Source organism: Astatotilapia calliptera, chromosome 15, assembly GCF_900246225.1.
Source record: "Astatotilapia calliptera chromosome 15, fAstCal1.2, whole genome shotgun sequence".
Classification (NCBI taxonomy): Eukaryota; Metazoa; Chordata; class Actinopteri; order Cichliformes; family Cichlidae; genus Astatotilapia; species Astatotilapia calliptera.
In genome coordinates this window covers 28081667-28097568 of record NC_039316.1, presented here as the reverse complement: position 1 = coordinate 28097568, position 15902 = coordinate 28081667, and the positions used below count along the sequence as shown (strand labels likewise).

The 15902-nt window shown below is 38.0% G+C and overlaps 1 protein-coding gene across 1 annotated transcript; it reads left to right on the top strand.

The window, feature by feature from the left end:
- Positions 1–4530: 4530 nt before the first annotated feature.
- LOC113007130 (leucine-rich repeat-containing protein 15) lies at positions 4531–11309 on the top strand. The gene is made up of 7 exons (XM_026143568.1): positions 4531–4907; positions 8680–8868; positions 9002–9186; positions 9280–9536; positions 10342–10462; positions 10687–10822; positions 10929–11309. Exons 1-7 carry the CDS (start codon positions 4892–4894, stop codon positions 11117–11119), a joined length of 1095 nt encoding a protein of 364 aa, XP_025999353.1. The 5' UTR covers positions 4531–4891; the 3' UTR covers positions 11120–11309.
- The last annotated feature ends 4593 nt before the right edge of the window (positions 11310–15902 follow it).

Sequence of the window (15902 nt, the reverse complement as noted above, 5' to 3'; positions counted from 1 at the left end):
ACTGGTCCAGTAGGGCACAGTCTCTCTTGTAGACCAGGTATTCAAGTCAAGGATGTAGCCGAACAGTGGAATATGCCATCTCCTTAACTTGTAACTTATAACTTGCCTTATACAGGTGTAATAGCATATCAGAAAGCGTCATTTCTCCCATATGCTAATTATATACAGGGATGAGTGATGGGCATGGAATGGTGATCTTTGCATTGGACTCTTTGCTCTACCGTTTGACTGATGAAAGAGGCATGAACCCACAGGCATTGTTTAGAAGGTTGACACATTTCTTGTCAAACCATTTTATTGCACTCAGACCTTCATCAGACCTGTAATAACAGGCTCCATGGCCCTTCTTCATCAGGTCTTTGTCTGCCATCAGGGGAGCTCCACGGTGCTGTTTGGTCATACAGTACCAATGGACCTGACACCCAAGGAGGTGTGCAAGTTCTGGACCAAGCTGAAACTTGTGAAGAGCTGAGGTTCTTTTATGGGTTTGCACACAGTTTTTTTTACAACTTTGGCCCCTAGAGGTAGCTTCTGTTCTTTTTCACTGAGGGGAGCATTGAAGAATGTAGATCCCCTTTGATACACAGCAAGTCGTGGATGATGCCAGATGAACTTGCTTGGCAGAACAATTTAAAGCCCCACTCATCTGGTTTGTTGGCAATATATTGGTGGAGAGTGCCAGCCTTGTTGGCTTCAAACCATGACCTCAAACACACTGTGGTTGAAGATGGATGGTATCATGAGTATCATGCCACAGGACCATGTGATTTTTAGCCATATAATTGTTTCGCGTCCATATAGTACTTGTTAAACATGAAATTATAATTTTGACAATTTAGTAATATTAATTTAAAACTACTGTAATTTGGTTAAAAGGTAATCAGTTGTGATATTTGTGATTTCCACGTGTTATTCTTGATTTTTACAATATTTACTAACATTAACTCAGAAAGTTACAAAAATGAGTTACTGAGGAAATTATTTCAGCATATTCTTGCTGTGCTAACACTTGATGTGATTTATGAATAGCAATGGATAAACAAAATGGGTCTAGTGGCCTGATTTTATGGCAAATAATCAATTTTAGTAACATTTAGGTTATGTTAGCAGTAGCACCATAAAGGAACAAATCAACCGTTTGGTTGAGCACTTTTAAAAAAAAAATCTTAAACATTTAATTTCACTTTTTTAATGCTGTCAAGTGACATACATCTGTTTAGTAAGTCCTCTAACACTATCATATATAAAAAAAAAATTATATCTTCCTATCTTAGTTTCATCAAAAAAACTCAAAATATGTTGGATGGTTTTTTGTTTCTGACTTCCTGGTTGGAGAGGTATAAGAAGAGCCAACAGTTTCCATTCACAGTGCCTTCTGGTGGATTCTTTTTTGGCATTACAGATGTAAACCAATTGGTAGAAAAGACTCAACAAGGTATGGCAATTTCAGTGAAAGCCTCAGTTAGATATAGGGACTGAAAATGTGCTCTACCAATTGGTTGAGCAGAACTCTAAAGCTGCTTAATATTGTAAGGTAAAGAAAGAAACCGCAGCAATCACGCACACAGGCACTTGGCGACAGTGGGAAGGAAAACTCCCTTTTAATGGGAAGAAACCTTTGGCAGAACGAGGCTCAGGGAGGGACAGTGATCTGCTCTCACTGGTTGGGAGTCAGGGGAGAGACAAGCATTCGGAAAGGGAAAGGATGAATGAAGAAGAAATGGTCAGGGCATCATGCATAGGAAACTCCCAGCAGCAGTTCAGGGTCTCCTGACCCAGCCCCAACTGTAAGCTTTATCAAAAAGGAACGTTTGAAGTTTAATCTTGAAAGTAGGGAGGGTGTTTGTCCACTTATTCCACTTTGGGAGCTTGTTTCATAGTAGGTGTCTGAAGAGTCTGCCTCCCAGTCTACTCTGGTCTTCGGCCTGCTCCACAACTGTTCAACCTACCCAACGTATTTTCCCAGGTGGCTGTAGCTCAGGAGGTAATCCAGTTTTGAGATCCTTCTCAGACGCCTTAACTCCCAGTCACATCCTGGGCCATTTGACCTCCATAAATCACATGATAGGGTGGGGCTAGGTTTCACAGTGGGTTCACCTGAAACCTTGGCTGATTGTGACCCACACCTGCTTTTACACCTTGGTTCGTGTGATTAGGTGGAGGATCAACAGGGGGTTCATGACTCTCTTGGGGACACTCCCATAGGGCTTAAAATCTGGAACTCTCCACCAGTTGCTTTTAGAACTGAAGAAGCTTCTCAGATGAGAGGTGAAATGCTTCAAGGAAACTTAAAGAAGTCCAGACACTTTCCTTTCCAAGCTCAGACCTCAGGATATAGAGCAACTATTAATTGGAAGGTTAGTGGTTTGATCCCTGTCTGTGTCAGACTTCATGCCAAATATCCCAGTAACATAGCAGGCCCTAAAGACACCCATCAGAATTTGAATGCTACATACAAAATACCTAAAAGAACATGCTTGGGTGAATGAAGCATGTTGTAGGTAGAGTAGAAAGCCACTATATAATAACCAGTCCATTTACACTTCAGAAGCACATGCAGAGCTGAGTTAGATTACCCCCAATTATTCACAGATTTAAACTAATACATTGTGTATGAGTGAATGTGCAGGCACACATGTATTCAGGGAATGTATCCTTAAAACGTTTCTCTTTATAACTCTTCTGTCACAGGCAGCACGTTTAGAATTAGTTTTGTATTATCCATATTTTTATTATTTGTTGTTTAGGCAAACTGTGACAGTTGCAAACATCAACACTTTGTAGTGTACCAACACTGTGGGTGTCTTTCTGTTCTTGTAGATTTAGCTCAGAGCATAGGGCACTGTCAGAAATCTGTTTTTGACCGTACTGGGTCTCCTGTTTTGCAGTAATAAGAAGACCAATTTGTAAGAAAAGTGAAAAAATGCAAGTAAATAATATATTTTGGCATTATTATTTATCTAGTCAGAACAGATCTTAGGCTACGTTCACACTGCAGGCGAAAGCGCATCAAATCCGATTTTTTTGATCCTATGCGACCCATATCCGATCATGCTATGACAGTGTGAACGGCGCAAATCCGATATTTTCAAATCCGATCTGGGTCACTTTCGTATGTGGTACTGAATCCGATACATATCCGATGTTTTAGAAAGCGACTGCTGTTTGAACGGTCAAGTCGCATTAAATCCGCCTTTTACGTCACCGACACAAGACTGAAGCCAATTATCAGCGCCAGAGAAGCGCCCGAGAAGACATCGCGAACGCTTCCTGGCCATCCAGTGTAGATGTCAGTGAAACTGTTGGGAAGACAACATAAACATTTTATTTGTACTGTATAATCTGCAGATTCTGACAGAAATCTACAGCTATCCTTTGAAGCACCGCTCCTCTCTTAAACGGCGATAAGGATCATTATTAGGTTATCTACATTATTATGTAAATAACAAAATAACTTAAAGCAAAAATTGGGAAACGTGAAGTCCGAAGTCTTTATATTAAGGGCCATCAGTCAAACAATATTGTTGCTCTGGGTCTAAACAGAGCGCGTTGTGTGTGACATCTTCTTTTGCGCATGCGGGCCGCTTTGAGGGTTCACACTAGAGAGCGTTTGCTGTCGCATTTTATTTGTAGTGTGAACGAGCAGACAAAAAAATCGGATTTGATCAAAAAATCGGAATTGAGCATTAAGACCTGCAGTGTGAACGTAGCCTTAGTTTATAAAAGCACAGTATATAACATATGGCAATACTTTATAATTTAGTTCCTTTTTTTCCATTTTGACAGACAACACATTTTCATATAAACTCCATCTATTCAGTAACTCACAGAAACAAAGATAAATCCATACATAAACTGTAAGTGATAGCATGGATGCCCTTGTTATGATCAACCTGCTTTTAAAGCTCATTATCAAATATCTGCATATGATTTGTGACCCATGCCAGCATGAGATCTTTAACTGTGATGAAAACCACGAAGAACCCTTGTGGCTATGGTTATTAAAGTATTTCAATTACCTTTCTTATATAGTCCTTCATTACTGTGTGATCTCGTAACTCAATTACATAGAGATGAATACAAGTTTTTAATTAGTTTTTTTTGCTGCTGCCTTGAAGATAAAGCATGCAGCTGAAAATGTTCTTATGACCGATGTGTTCCCACAAGTGCTTTAAGTGATATTTCTTTTACATTAATAAAGATTCTTCAACAGTCATGTGATATCATGCGAATGAATCTGATGATCTAAATGAGTCTATTAATAAATTCTGTCATGTATTTTACTAAAAAAGGATGTCAGTTTTTTATAAGAATACACTTAAAATTATCCTGACTTTGAATGTCAAAAGTTGGTTCTCACAAGGACACAAATAAAGCAAGAACACACACATGCGCGCGCGCACGCACGCACACACACACACACACACACACACACACACACACACACACACACACACTATGTAGACCAGACAGTGAAACATGGATAGGTGCCATAATGTCTAGATGCCACTTTTCTCTGTGCTCTGTGACTCTGCAGAGCTTGCAGCTCCAGGAGTTTCGCACCCTTTTTTCACCGTCTGCTACGGCTGAGGCTGTGTTCCCACACCATCACACTGGCAAGTCTTTCATATGCTGCATAGTTTCATCTGCCTGCTTCAGAGCTCAGAGAGAGTCTTGAAATCAGTAGTATATAAATTGTGAACCTACAAATCAGATTTTAAAGCCCACTGGAAGAAAGGCCACAGACTGCTGGACTAATTCTCTTTGACTGGCACCTTGTTCTTATATAACAGTGTACAGCAGAGGCTTTTATAGTGAAGTTTGTACTGTTTAAGAGCTGAAAACAAAGCAGTCAGACTTGAGGAGGATTGGGCATTGCCTAGAAATTGAGATGACAGAGTGTTCAGGTAAGTGGCACCCAGCAGGATAAAACCAGTTTGACTACTTTTCAAATGGCTTTATCTGTCTTACAGTCCCCCCCCCCCCCAAGTTTAGATCAGCTTTCAAGTCTAATTAGAGAAAAGATTCACCTTAGTCAGTTAAGTTATTTGAAATGATAATCAGATGTCTTTTTTCTTTTTACAGCTGAAAAGCAGCTCTTTGTGTGGAAGTGTCACTGTGGGCACTTGGTTTTTGCTGCTCTGCCTTCTTTTGAAGTTTGAAGGGATTGTCTTTGCACACAGTAGGATTATAAATGGGATTAGCTGCATTTTTGATTGTCTGCATACCTTTTTATTTTTCACAATAATTCTTTTTGGAATAGATTTACAGGTTTCTATTTGAAATGACACTCTGGCACATCCCTGTTATTCATGCACACCTTCTTTTAATCACCTGTATTGAAATGCTTCTCTCTGAAGTTTGTTTTCTACTCAGTGGTTTTCTTTTGATGAAAATAATGAATCCTGCCTCAGTGTTATGTTCACAGTTTTAATATAAAATGATAAAATATAAAATTTGTAAGTATATACTTTTCAAAAAACAATTACTAAATACGATTAAGAACAGAGTGTTTCTACTTATGAGGGCAAATGAGGCAAAGCATCAGACTTTAGTTGTCAACACGTTTTAAGAGGTTATCTGGTTTTGAGATAAACGGTGTTATTTCTTATGGATTTTTATGTGCTGAATCCAAATATGAGAAATAAAAAGCTGACTGACTACTGTTTCCACAATAACTATATATATTAGGGGTGCAACGATATATAAAATTCACGGTTCGGTTCGATACTTTGGTGTCACGGTTCGATATTTCTTCGATTCAAAAAAAAGTTCATGCCTTTTTAATTTGTCATTTATTAAAATTATAAATATATATTTTAACTCAAAAGTACAGTTTTTAAATTTAATGTTGCTGAAACAACAAAGTAATAAAAAAATAAATCTATCTGATCGACAAATCACTCATCTTTAGAAAAGAGAGTTTATTACAGAGAAATGTCTCTTTCCAAAATAAAAGCTATACTATACGCTTCTTCTGGGCTATATTCTCAGCAGCATATTAAACATATCAGGTCCCCATAAGGAGAATCATGTGCTAATGGCTGTCTAAATGACTTGGGTATATATATATACACACACACATATATATATATATATATATATATATATATATATATATATATATATATATATATATATATATATATATATACACATATATATTAGGGGTGCAACGATACACAAAATTCACGGTTCGGTTCGGTTCGATACTTTGGTGTCACGGTTCGATATTTTTTCGATACAAAAAAAATGTTCATGCATTTTTTATTTGTCATTTATTAAAATTATAAATATATATTTTAACTCAAAAGTACAGTTTTTAAATTTAACCCTAACCCTTGTGCGTGTTTTTTATTTTGACAGCGAATGCGCACCTGCGGACCACTTATGTGCAGCCCTGGTTATTTAGCTCATCATATTGCAGCCACAGAAATTCTTTTGTCCATGAAACCATAAAGCTGCACTTTCTTTTTGCCTTATAGTCTGATTTGTTATAACTTCTCCGTTTTGTGGTAAGCTTTTCTTTGGCTGTCACTTCTTCACCCTGACCTGTCTTATTTGGCTCAGCAGAACTAAAATATATATCTGTCTGTGAAGGTCCTCAGTCATCCAGGTCATCGTAGTCAAATATATATCCTGCTGCTTTTACACACGCACTCACATAAGCTCAGCGATTCTCTGCGCGATCAACCTCTCACATGTTTAAGCTTGCTGCGGGAGATTTCACTTGTCATGTTTGCATAGTAAGCTAACGATTAATAAGACGATGTCAGAGGAATTGGTGCGCAAATTATCATCACTCACAGATCAGTGCTGTCGCTCTCTATACACAGTTCGCACGATTGCAAAGTGAAAGCAAAAAAACAAGCGCAAATTCAAACGCGATTTCAATATGTCACATATTGACAGTGGCTCACCGATGCCAATGACATAATTACCCAGCTACATTTCTGAAAGAATGCAAAAGCATTGACATATATTTTTCCTACAATAGCCCGACGGGCAGGGAAGAGATAGATTTTGGTAGCCCGACTGAAAAAATCGCTAGCTCCGGGACGTCGGGCTAGCGATATTGCGAGCCCTGTATCTGATTGAGGAATCACTCATCTTTGGAAAAGAGAGTTTATTACAGAGAAATGTCTCTTTCCAAAATAAAAGCTATACTATCCGCTTCTTCTGGGCTATATTCTCAGCAGCATAAGGAGAATCATGTGCTAACAGCTGTCTAAATGACTCGGCTAAAGTTAGTAGCATGCTTGTTGTTTTTGTCTTTGCACTAGGATGATGTCGGCGTAAATGTGCAGTCATATTCGTTGTGTTCCCACTAGTGCTTTCAGGTTAATCTCGTTGAAATGACCTTAACGCCACAACACGGCAAATCTCCGTTAACGAGCTACCGCCGATAGCTCCGTGCATGGGGCTAGACGGCCAACACGTTAACGAGCTAACTGCGCTAACACACTAGTTCACACCAATGTAATTGAGCATTGCATGGCACATCCAACATACTGTTTTACTTTAGTCCATGACTCGCTTACCTTCAGGGTCATACGTCACATGAAAACCAAAATAATTCCAAACGCCAGATCTGAATGAGGTTCAATTTGCCTGTTACAAGGAGAGCTTAACTTCTGTCTCGCTAACTTGCCCTGCGCTCTTCCTTCTGACTATGCTGTCTGTGTTGAGGCTCAGTGAATCTGCATTCGACTACTCCGCCTAGGCTGCACTGTCGAGCCTAGGCGGAGTAGTCGAATGCAGATTCACTGAGCGCTCAACACAGACAGCATCGTCAGAAGGAAAATTGATAAAATAAATTACAAATGTTGTATTGTTCGATACATATGCTTACCGAACCGAAAGCACTGTATCGAACGGTTCAATATCGATACGAATATCGTTGCACCCCTAATATATATATATATACATATACATATATATATATATATATATACACATATATATATATACACATATATACACACACATATATATAGATATATATATACATATATATATATATATATATATACACACATATATATATATATATATATATATATACACACATATACATATACACATATACATATATATATATATACACATATATATATACACATATACACATATACATATACACATATATATATACACATATACACATATACATATATATATATATATATATATATATATATATATATATATTTGAACATTTTACACATATGCATTTCTAGCTCAACCTGCCAGACCTGTTCCAGATGTTGTGTATAGGTGTGATATAGTAACTGTATGAACGACAAATCGGATGAATACTGGATGAAAAGCACATACAATAATTTCTGTTATTATACCACAAGTCAGGAACCAGGAATTTATTTTTGTAATTTTATTGTTTCAAGAGCTTTTGTAGCATATTATCACAGCTAGAATCAACCAACAATTTTAAGCATAGTTTTCATTTCAAGCAGAGATGGGAGAAGTGCAGCCATTACATATATGCTCTGGTAAAAGTTAAAGTTCAACTGACCTAGTTAGTATTGATTAAAACAAATGCGACCTTAAACCTACATGGGAGCCAACGGCCTTGTAACTGCTAAGAGTGTAGTGGTGAAAATATTGTTTCTAATAACTAAGTTTAAATTTAAAATAATATTTTTCTGTACGATTCTAAAGGAAGGATGGAGCACTTAGCATGGCTGATACTAGCAATGCTATGGATGGTGCAGGCCATAGATTCCTGCCCCGATGTCTGCAAATGCTCCAGGAAGTCTGGCCCAGAAAAATCAGATGTCAACTGCCATAAGCGGGGGCTTCGAGCTTTTCCTTCCAAATTGCCTTCTGATGCTTGGATTGTTAAACTAGGTGTGTACATTTTAATCAAATCCTCTCTAAGATCCTTTTGACATTCAAGGAATGCATTAATCTATCTAACATTTAAGGAAACATAATGGGACCTGATTTCATCAATAACTGACTTCTTAATTGCTGCCAAAAGGTGAGAATGGTATTACCAACCTGAAGGCAAATACTCTGAGATCAATTCCAAAGATCGAGAGCGTCAATCTGGAGAGAAATGCCATAAAATCCATCCATCCCCAGGCCTTCTCCGGTGCAAAGCAATTGATGCTTCTCAATCTTTATGGCAACCACATATCCATTCTTCCACCAAGGGGGTTTCAGGTAAAGATTTTTGGAGAGGAGCACACTTTTCAGCATTAATATTACAGTAATTTGACAAAAAAAACCAACAACAACTGTTTTCTATGTCTGAAGGACCTCCTAAACCTCCGCTTCCTCATGTTGGGACAGAACCAGATTGGCATCCTGAAACCTGAGATTTTTGCTGGCATGAGAAACCTGTCAGAGTTGGACCTTACTCTCAATGCACTGACAGTCCTCCCACCGAATGCGTTCAAACCTCTGATTGCTCTCAAAGTTTTGGATCTTTCCCTCAACCGCATCCAGAAGATTTCTCCCAAGGCCTTCAGTGGACTGAGGCAGCTCTTGTTCCTCAACTTGGACAACAACAGGTCACAATGACATGTGCCATGCTATTATACATCTAGTAGTTACCTTTTCCAGTGCAGGTATTATCAGTGAGAAACAAACTTCACTTCCGTGTGTTGTTATGAGATATTTCTGATCAGAGTATCATTACGATTTACTTGGTCTTAAATAGCCTTAGGATCTGGAACCTCAAAACTGAAGTGAGAACAAAAAAATATTAGTTCAGCTGCTCCAATAAACAATATCGCAACTACTGCTAATAGTAAGCTAGAACTGAAGAATTAGTTACTACTAAGGCAAAGGAACCAAGCAGATGTTTTGATGTTGAACTGTTGGCTGGCTGGTTTTCTCTACATCCCGTCATGGTTGAAAATATTTCCAAAATGAATGTTGAACCAACGGTGCAGAAATTATAAAAGAGATAATCTTCTGTTATCTCTTTAATGATTAGACCAAAAAAGGTTTCTTGATTAAAGAATGACAAGGAAAGAATACATAATCTCATGCTTTTGGGTTAGCACTTATCCTACTAGCTTAAATGGCTTCATGTGTGAATATAAGCATTCTTGAGTTTATGATACCTACATTACAGACAGAGGGGGAATAACTGTAAGAGTCCAAAACATAAAAATAAAACATACCAATTTTTACTGATATATCACAGAGAGTGTTGAATTATGGTTTATGTGTAGGGATGATGTTGCTAGGGTATCAAATATTAGATATTAGATATACTGGTGACTTTGATTTCCAAAAGGGTTTTGAATTCAATGGTTTCACAGTGTACTTTTACTTCTGAAGAGATTCTAACTGTCCCCCCATATCCAGTCTGAAGACCATTCCTTCTGGGGCATTCAAGCCCCTGCAATCTCTGGAGATGTTGGTTCTAGACAACAACCTACTATCTACCCTGACGTTAACAGCTTTGGATGGCCTGAGCAACTTGCAGGTAGCATGTTTTTCTGGTATACATAAAAACAAAAGAAAAATCAAAGACTCAGTTTCATTTTTTTAAACATATAGTATATAGCAGTTAGATGTCTTACCCAGCAGACCCTGATCTGACTAATTCTTGCACATAATAGCTAGTGTGATAACACTTCTAACTTAAATTGCAAAAACCTGCTCTATTTCCTCGAGCAATAATTATGAACATGCTAAACACTGAACCAGGAACTCTACCTGAGGAACAACGAGTTGGAGCTTCTGCCCTCTGATGTGTTCATCAACCTGCCCAAGCTTTCACAGCTGGCACTCAGCGGAAACCGCCTGAAGACAGTGGATGGAAACATGTTCACCCATATGCCTGGTAAGATAACTGCCAGCATGCCCTTTCCCTGTCCTATTTTCCCAGGAACAAGTATTGGCGGCAGGATGCTGTTGTCGTGATAATCATTTTTTCTGATCTGTGTTAGTTCTAAAGAAGTTGTACCTCCATGACAACCCTTGGCAGTGTGACTGTAACATTAGCCCACTGGTGCGGTGGATGGGTGACACCAAGGCCACGCTTTCACCACGGCACAGCCCAAAGTGCGTGACTCCTCAAGAGCTCAGAAATAAGAGCCTCAGCAGCCTGCAAATTGATAAACTGCTCTGTCACACTTAACAGTATAGATGAGGATCACAGCGTGGGCTGGGACTCATAGAGATTTTTTTTTTTGAGTAGACTGGGTGGCAGAATAACCCTCTATGATATTTTTAAACTGCAATATATTACTGTCTTTCTCTAAAATATTGTATCATGTTTGCTTTAAATGGCTAAAAATCTAGAATAAAATGCCACACTTTTAAACTAAGACTGCGATGCTTTGTTTTATAATAACATAATATAATAATAATATTACTCTTTATTTAGGTTTCTCACAAAAGTGGTGTTGGATGTTTTCCAATTTGGGTAAATGGTAAATTTTCCACTCAAAGCCCTTTATGAAACTTGCCTCATTCACACAACCACTTTTAACTATGCTTTTTCTACATAAGCGCTTTCTATCTAACATTAACACACATTCACAAACCGATGGAGAGCAACTTGGGGTTAGTGTTTTGCCCCAAAATTATTTGACATGCAGACTGGAAAACCCAGGGATTAGAAGATCGCCTGCCCTGCCTGGCAAAATAACTGCCAGCCTGCCTGGTTTACCTCCTGAGCCACAGCCACCCTCAACTTTGACCCTTCTTTTTTTTTTTGCTTTATCATGGTCTCTTTAATAGCAGGTAAAAACCTTAAAATCACTAAACCTGTAGGTATAAGCTATTTGTGGGACGGAAAGATTTGCATTATCAGTGCTATTTCCACATGCAACGAATAAGTACTAACCCTTATCACCGGTTGTGAGATTAACATTATAATTCCATATTGCTTGTCTTAAAAAGACTTTGCAGGTTTGAAAAGTGATGGATTACGTATAAAGAGATTACATTAATCACATTCCAGGGAATGGTTTCTCTAATCTGTTACAGTTTATGTAAATAAAAAGGAAAAAAAAGGCATTTGGATAGACACTGCTAGGATTCTGTATAGCTTAATGTAATAGTGAAGACAGCTGTAGATAATGAGAAGTTATTGGATTTGTAATCTCGTCTTCATTTTAATGTGCATCAGCACATTAAAACAGCACATAGAGACCCCAAGTCTTCTTGTTTAGGCTTTTGCCCAATTACCCGGTTGCAAAGATTTGTTGCTTGTGCAGCCTAAAAAGCACCATATCCATATCCTTGGACTGGATGACACTGAACCCCAAAACTATGCAAACTCTAAGACCATGAAACTCAGTCCGTTTGTACTGTTGCATCATATTTTCAATTTCAATAAATGTGTGTGTGCCAAGTTTTATGCTCGATCTTTAATATGAAGATAGTCATTTGTTTGCATGTAATGTCCTCATTCATTGTGAACTGTGGAGCAGGGAAATTATTTTACTGCTATTGTTAAATAATTGTCATCATTACCATTGCATTAATAATATAATCTGGAGTTTATATTGCATTCAGGGGTTAAACAGTGTCTCTTTCAGAAAGACTGAGTTGCAGGCTGACAGGAAGTTGTATGCAGAAGTGAAAGCAGGAAGTTATTTTGAGCAGCAGGCTAAGACGAGGCTTTAACAATGTAACAGATAGCTTTAAGAAGGCTTTAAGGTTTTATGCATACAGGTATTAAATTAACTTTGTATTCCAGGTGCAGTTATAACTATTTTATACATATTGCATATCTGTGCTTATTTGAGTTGATGTTCAGGTTCTTTAAAGGTCTTAAGCTTCATCTAGTGAGAGTGTCTAGATGATCCATGCTGAGGGAAAACTAGAACATAGAAGGAATTGCAATACATGCTTACAAAACACTTATATATCAGATCATTTTATATTAAGGTTTTAGTAGAGGTTCTTGGTTAAAACATTTATTTAGTAGAAGACATACACATAGTCTCAGTGAGCTTCTGGTCTGGTAAAAGGTCAGAAGTGCAACAGGTGAATTGAGAAAGAGCATTTGAGGACGAGACACAGACAGTAGGTGAAGAGGTGACACAAAGAGCATGTGAGGTCAACACATACACACATATTAGTTAGACTTATTTAGAGGAGAGATCAGTTATGTCTAGACAAGAAAGAGGAACAATTTACTTTGAGACAAGAACGGAAAGTACCAAGCCATGAAAATAGAAGATGATTTTCTGGGTGAAAAGTCATGATGATGTTGATCTGATCTATGTATAAAATGTACCGGTGACGCATGAAGGGGCGTCAGTAAACAAACCCTGATGCTATAAAATATCTGTTCATGCTTTGATTAAGTCGAGGACTACTGGCTGTCTGCGTACAGAGTGTCTTCCCACACGTGTGTTCATTAAAATCATTGTTGGACCAAGATCCTCTGGACCATGGGTGGTGTGTACTCTCTTTCCTCAATTTTGAACCTTAACAGAACATATATTGACACTATACATAATGTTTTTCTGAAGTTATGCCAGTTTTCATATGGTGAAACATCCTGCAAAGCAAATTAAAGTATATTAACTTTTTTTAATCAAAGCTTGCATGAAAATACCTGGCAGATAAGTACAGGCTACACTGTAATCCCTAACAGTTGTCCTAGCTCATAACTAATAAGCTCATAACACTCAAATGTCGTTTTGTAGTTGAGCAAACTATAAAGTATTGAGCTCTGTTGGCTTTTATGCAGCTTTAATTGAATAGGGCTCAATATTTTTTAGCTAATTTTTTTGGAAAGCTCAAAAAGTTTAAGAAGCTTAGTTTAGTGACGTTCTGGTGGGTGGAGTCTTGTCGCTCCCTCAGGAAAGCTGAGTCAGCCATCTTGAATTTACCTTGATGCGGGGAAGATTTGGCCAGCCCGTGTGGATTAAGAGTCCCCAACTTCAACCCACCACCTTATTTTTTTTCATCAACTGCCCTAAATTTGGTAAGTCTACGTGTTTTTGTTTTGTTTAAAGTTAATGTAGATAAACATTCTTTTTTTAATTTTTTACTGGAAATATATTCGTACTTTGTGCACAGTGAATGTTTGTTATAAATGAATTCGAATCCAAGTAATTGTAATTTTAGAAGTTTTCGAATGTGACAAATACGTAATGTTATTTCAAATTAGAATGGTGTAACGTTTTGGCGGTTTTCCGTGGGGGACAACATTTCCCATAATGCATTGTATTCTTGCCCGCGAAGTTGACGGTTGGCAGTTCTAGCTCCATGCGTTTGAACTTTCTACTAAAACTTTCTACTGTCCGTTTCTACCGGTTGTCGTATTCGCCGGTAATGCACGTGCGTATTGTGAGTATACTTATTTCAATAAGTGTCCGTGTTACACAGTCAGTAGTTTACGCTGTTGAGCTGTGTGTGTGTGTGCTAGCATGAAGCGAACAATAATAAACAACGTGAGTGTGTTATCATTATGGTAATTAGACACGTTTGTATTTTTTCGTAGTCTCAAATGTGTGGTTGTGAGATAATCTCGAAATCCTTTTAACAGTTTAGAGGGGTATTCCACTAAGCGAGCTCTACAAGTCAAGGCTTGCGGAAAAATGCATCGCCTGATTCAGCCTAACATTTTACACTGGTCGAACTCGGTGCTACGAACGACGTTCAGCTAAATTGTTCACGCTAATTCGACAAGGCTCAACCAGACTGAGGCGCCTCCTTGACACCTTTAAGCCAGACCCTATCGATCTTTGCTAGATAAATTGAAATGAAATGAAAATAAAGAGCCGCGTTCTGCTCCCAGGCTAAGAAAGAATCATTGATGCAGACTGTGCGGATCACAAATACTCCCTAACCTGTAAGGCTGGGGTGTCCAAACTTTTTTCACTGAGGGCCACTTACTAGAAATTAGGTAAATACCCTTAACTTTAGTGTATTAAAGATCACAAAATCACTTAAAAGTGGTCGAATATGTTATATTGTTGAATATAATTAAAGACAAAACTGCCTTCATCACAGCTTTCCATAAATGGATCTTTATTGATTCATTCAGAAAAAGCTTTGGTAGCTTATTTTCAGAACAGCAGCCTCAGATTTCTTCTTAGACAGAAGATTTACAGCACAGAGAAAAAAACAATAAAGGGGAAAATAGGACGGGTAAATTTCAAGTTTGTTATTTAAGTTATTAAGCTTAGCAACACACCTATCAACATTAGTTCGAAACGGTTAACATTTACAGACTGAACTGGACTTAATAACAGGAGTGCATATAATCTTAGTAAATTATTGTGGTGAGAATCAGCTGCGCTGGGTATGTAAATCGGCCCATTCCAGCTGCGATGCTGATTCGACGTCACTCGTGCCAAAAATCCGGACAAATGTCACTTGATCAAGGAGCAGATCTGCATCAGATGAGATCAGCTGACTACATGCGTGTGTGCTGTGCAAAAAATGTTTTTGAACATTAATAAGTCATCTTTGTGCACATATTGTTTACAGATATCAGACTGCAAAGAGCTACAGAGAGTCAACATTTCACCAGTTGTCAGTGGGTGAGTTTTATAATTTGTCCTAATTTAAATAAAAAATAAATACAAAGAAATTAGAGAATTTTGCCCTGAATTAAAAATTCAAATTTTTTAGATTTTTTTGGGTTACCCTTCTAGATTGACAAGTTTAGCCCGTTACACAAAAAGTTTGGACACCCCTGATCTATAACAATGACAATCAGAACATGGCTATCCAACACTTTGTTTTTACTCTGCATTTGTGTAAATACTATTCTAATAGATATTGTATGTTCATCTAGGAACAGCATGATGTAAATACAAGACGGGCCCTCGTCCTTCGTGCACTTCCTGTGTACCTGCGTGAAGATGCCTCCACGTTATTCAGGACTTGTGATGTAAGTGTACTGGCCTCAGCATCAACCCCTTTGCCTAGCTGTTCAGTCAAAGAGACAG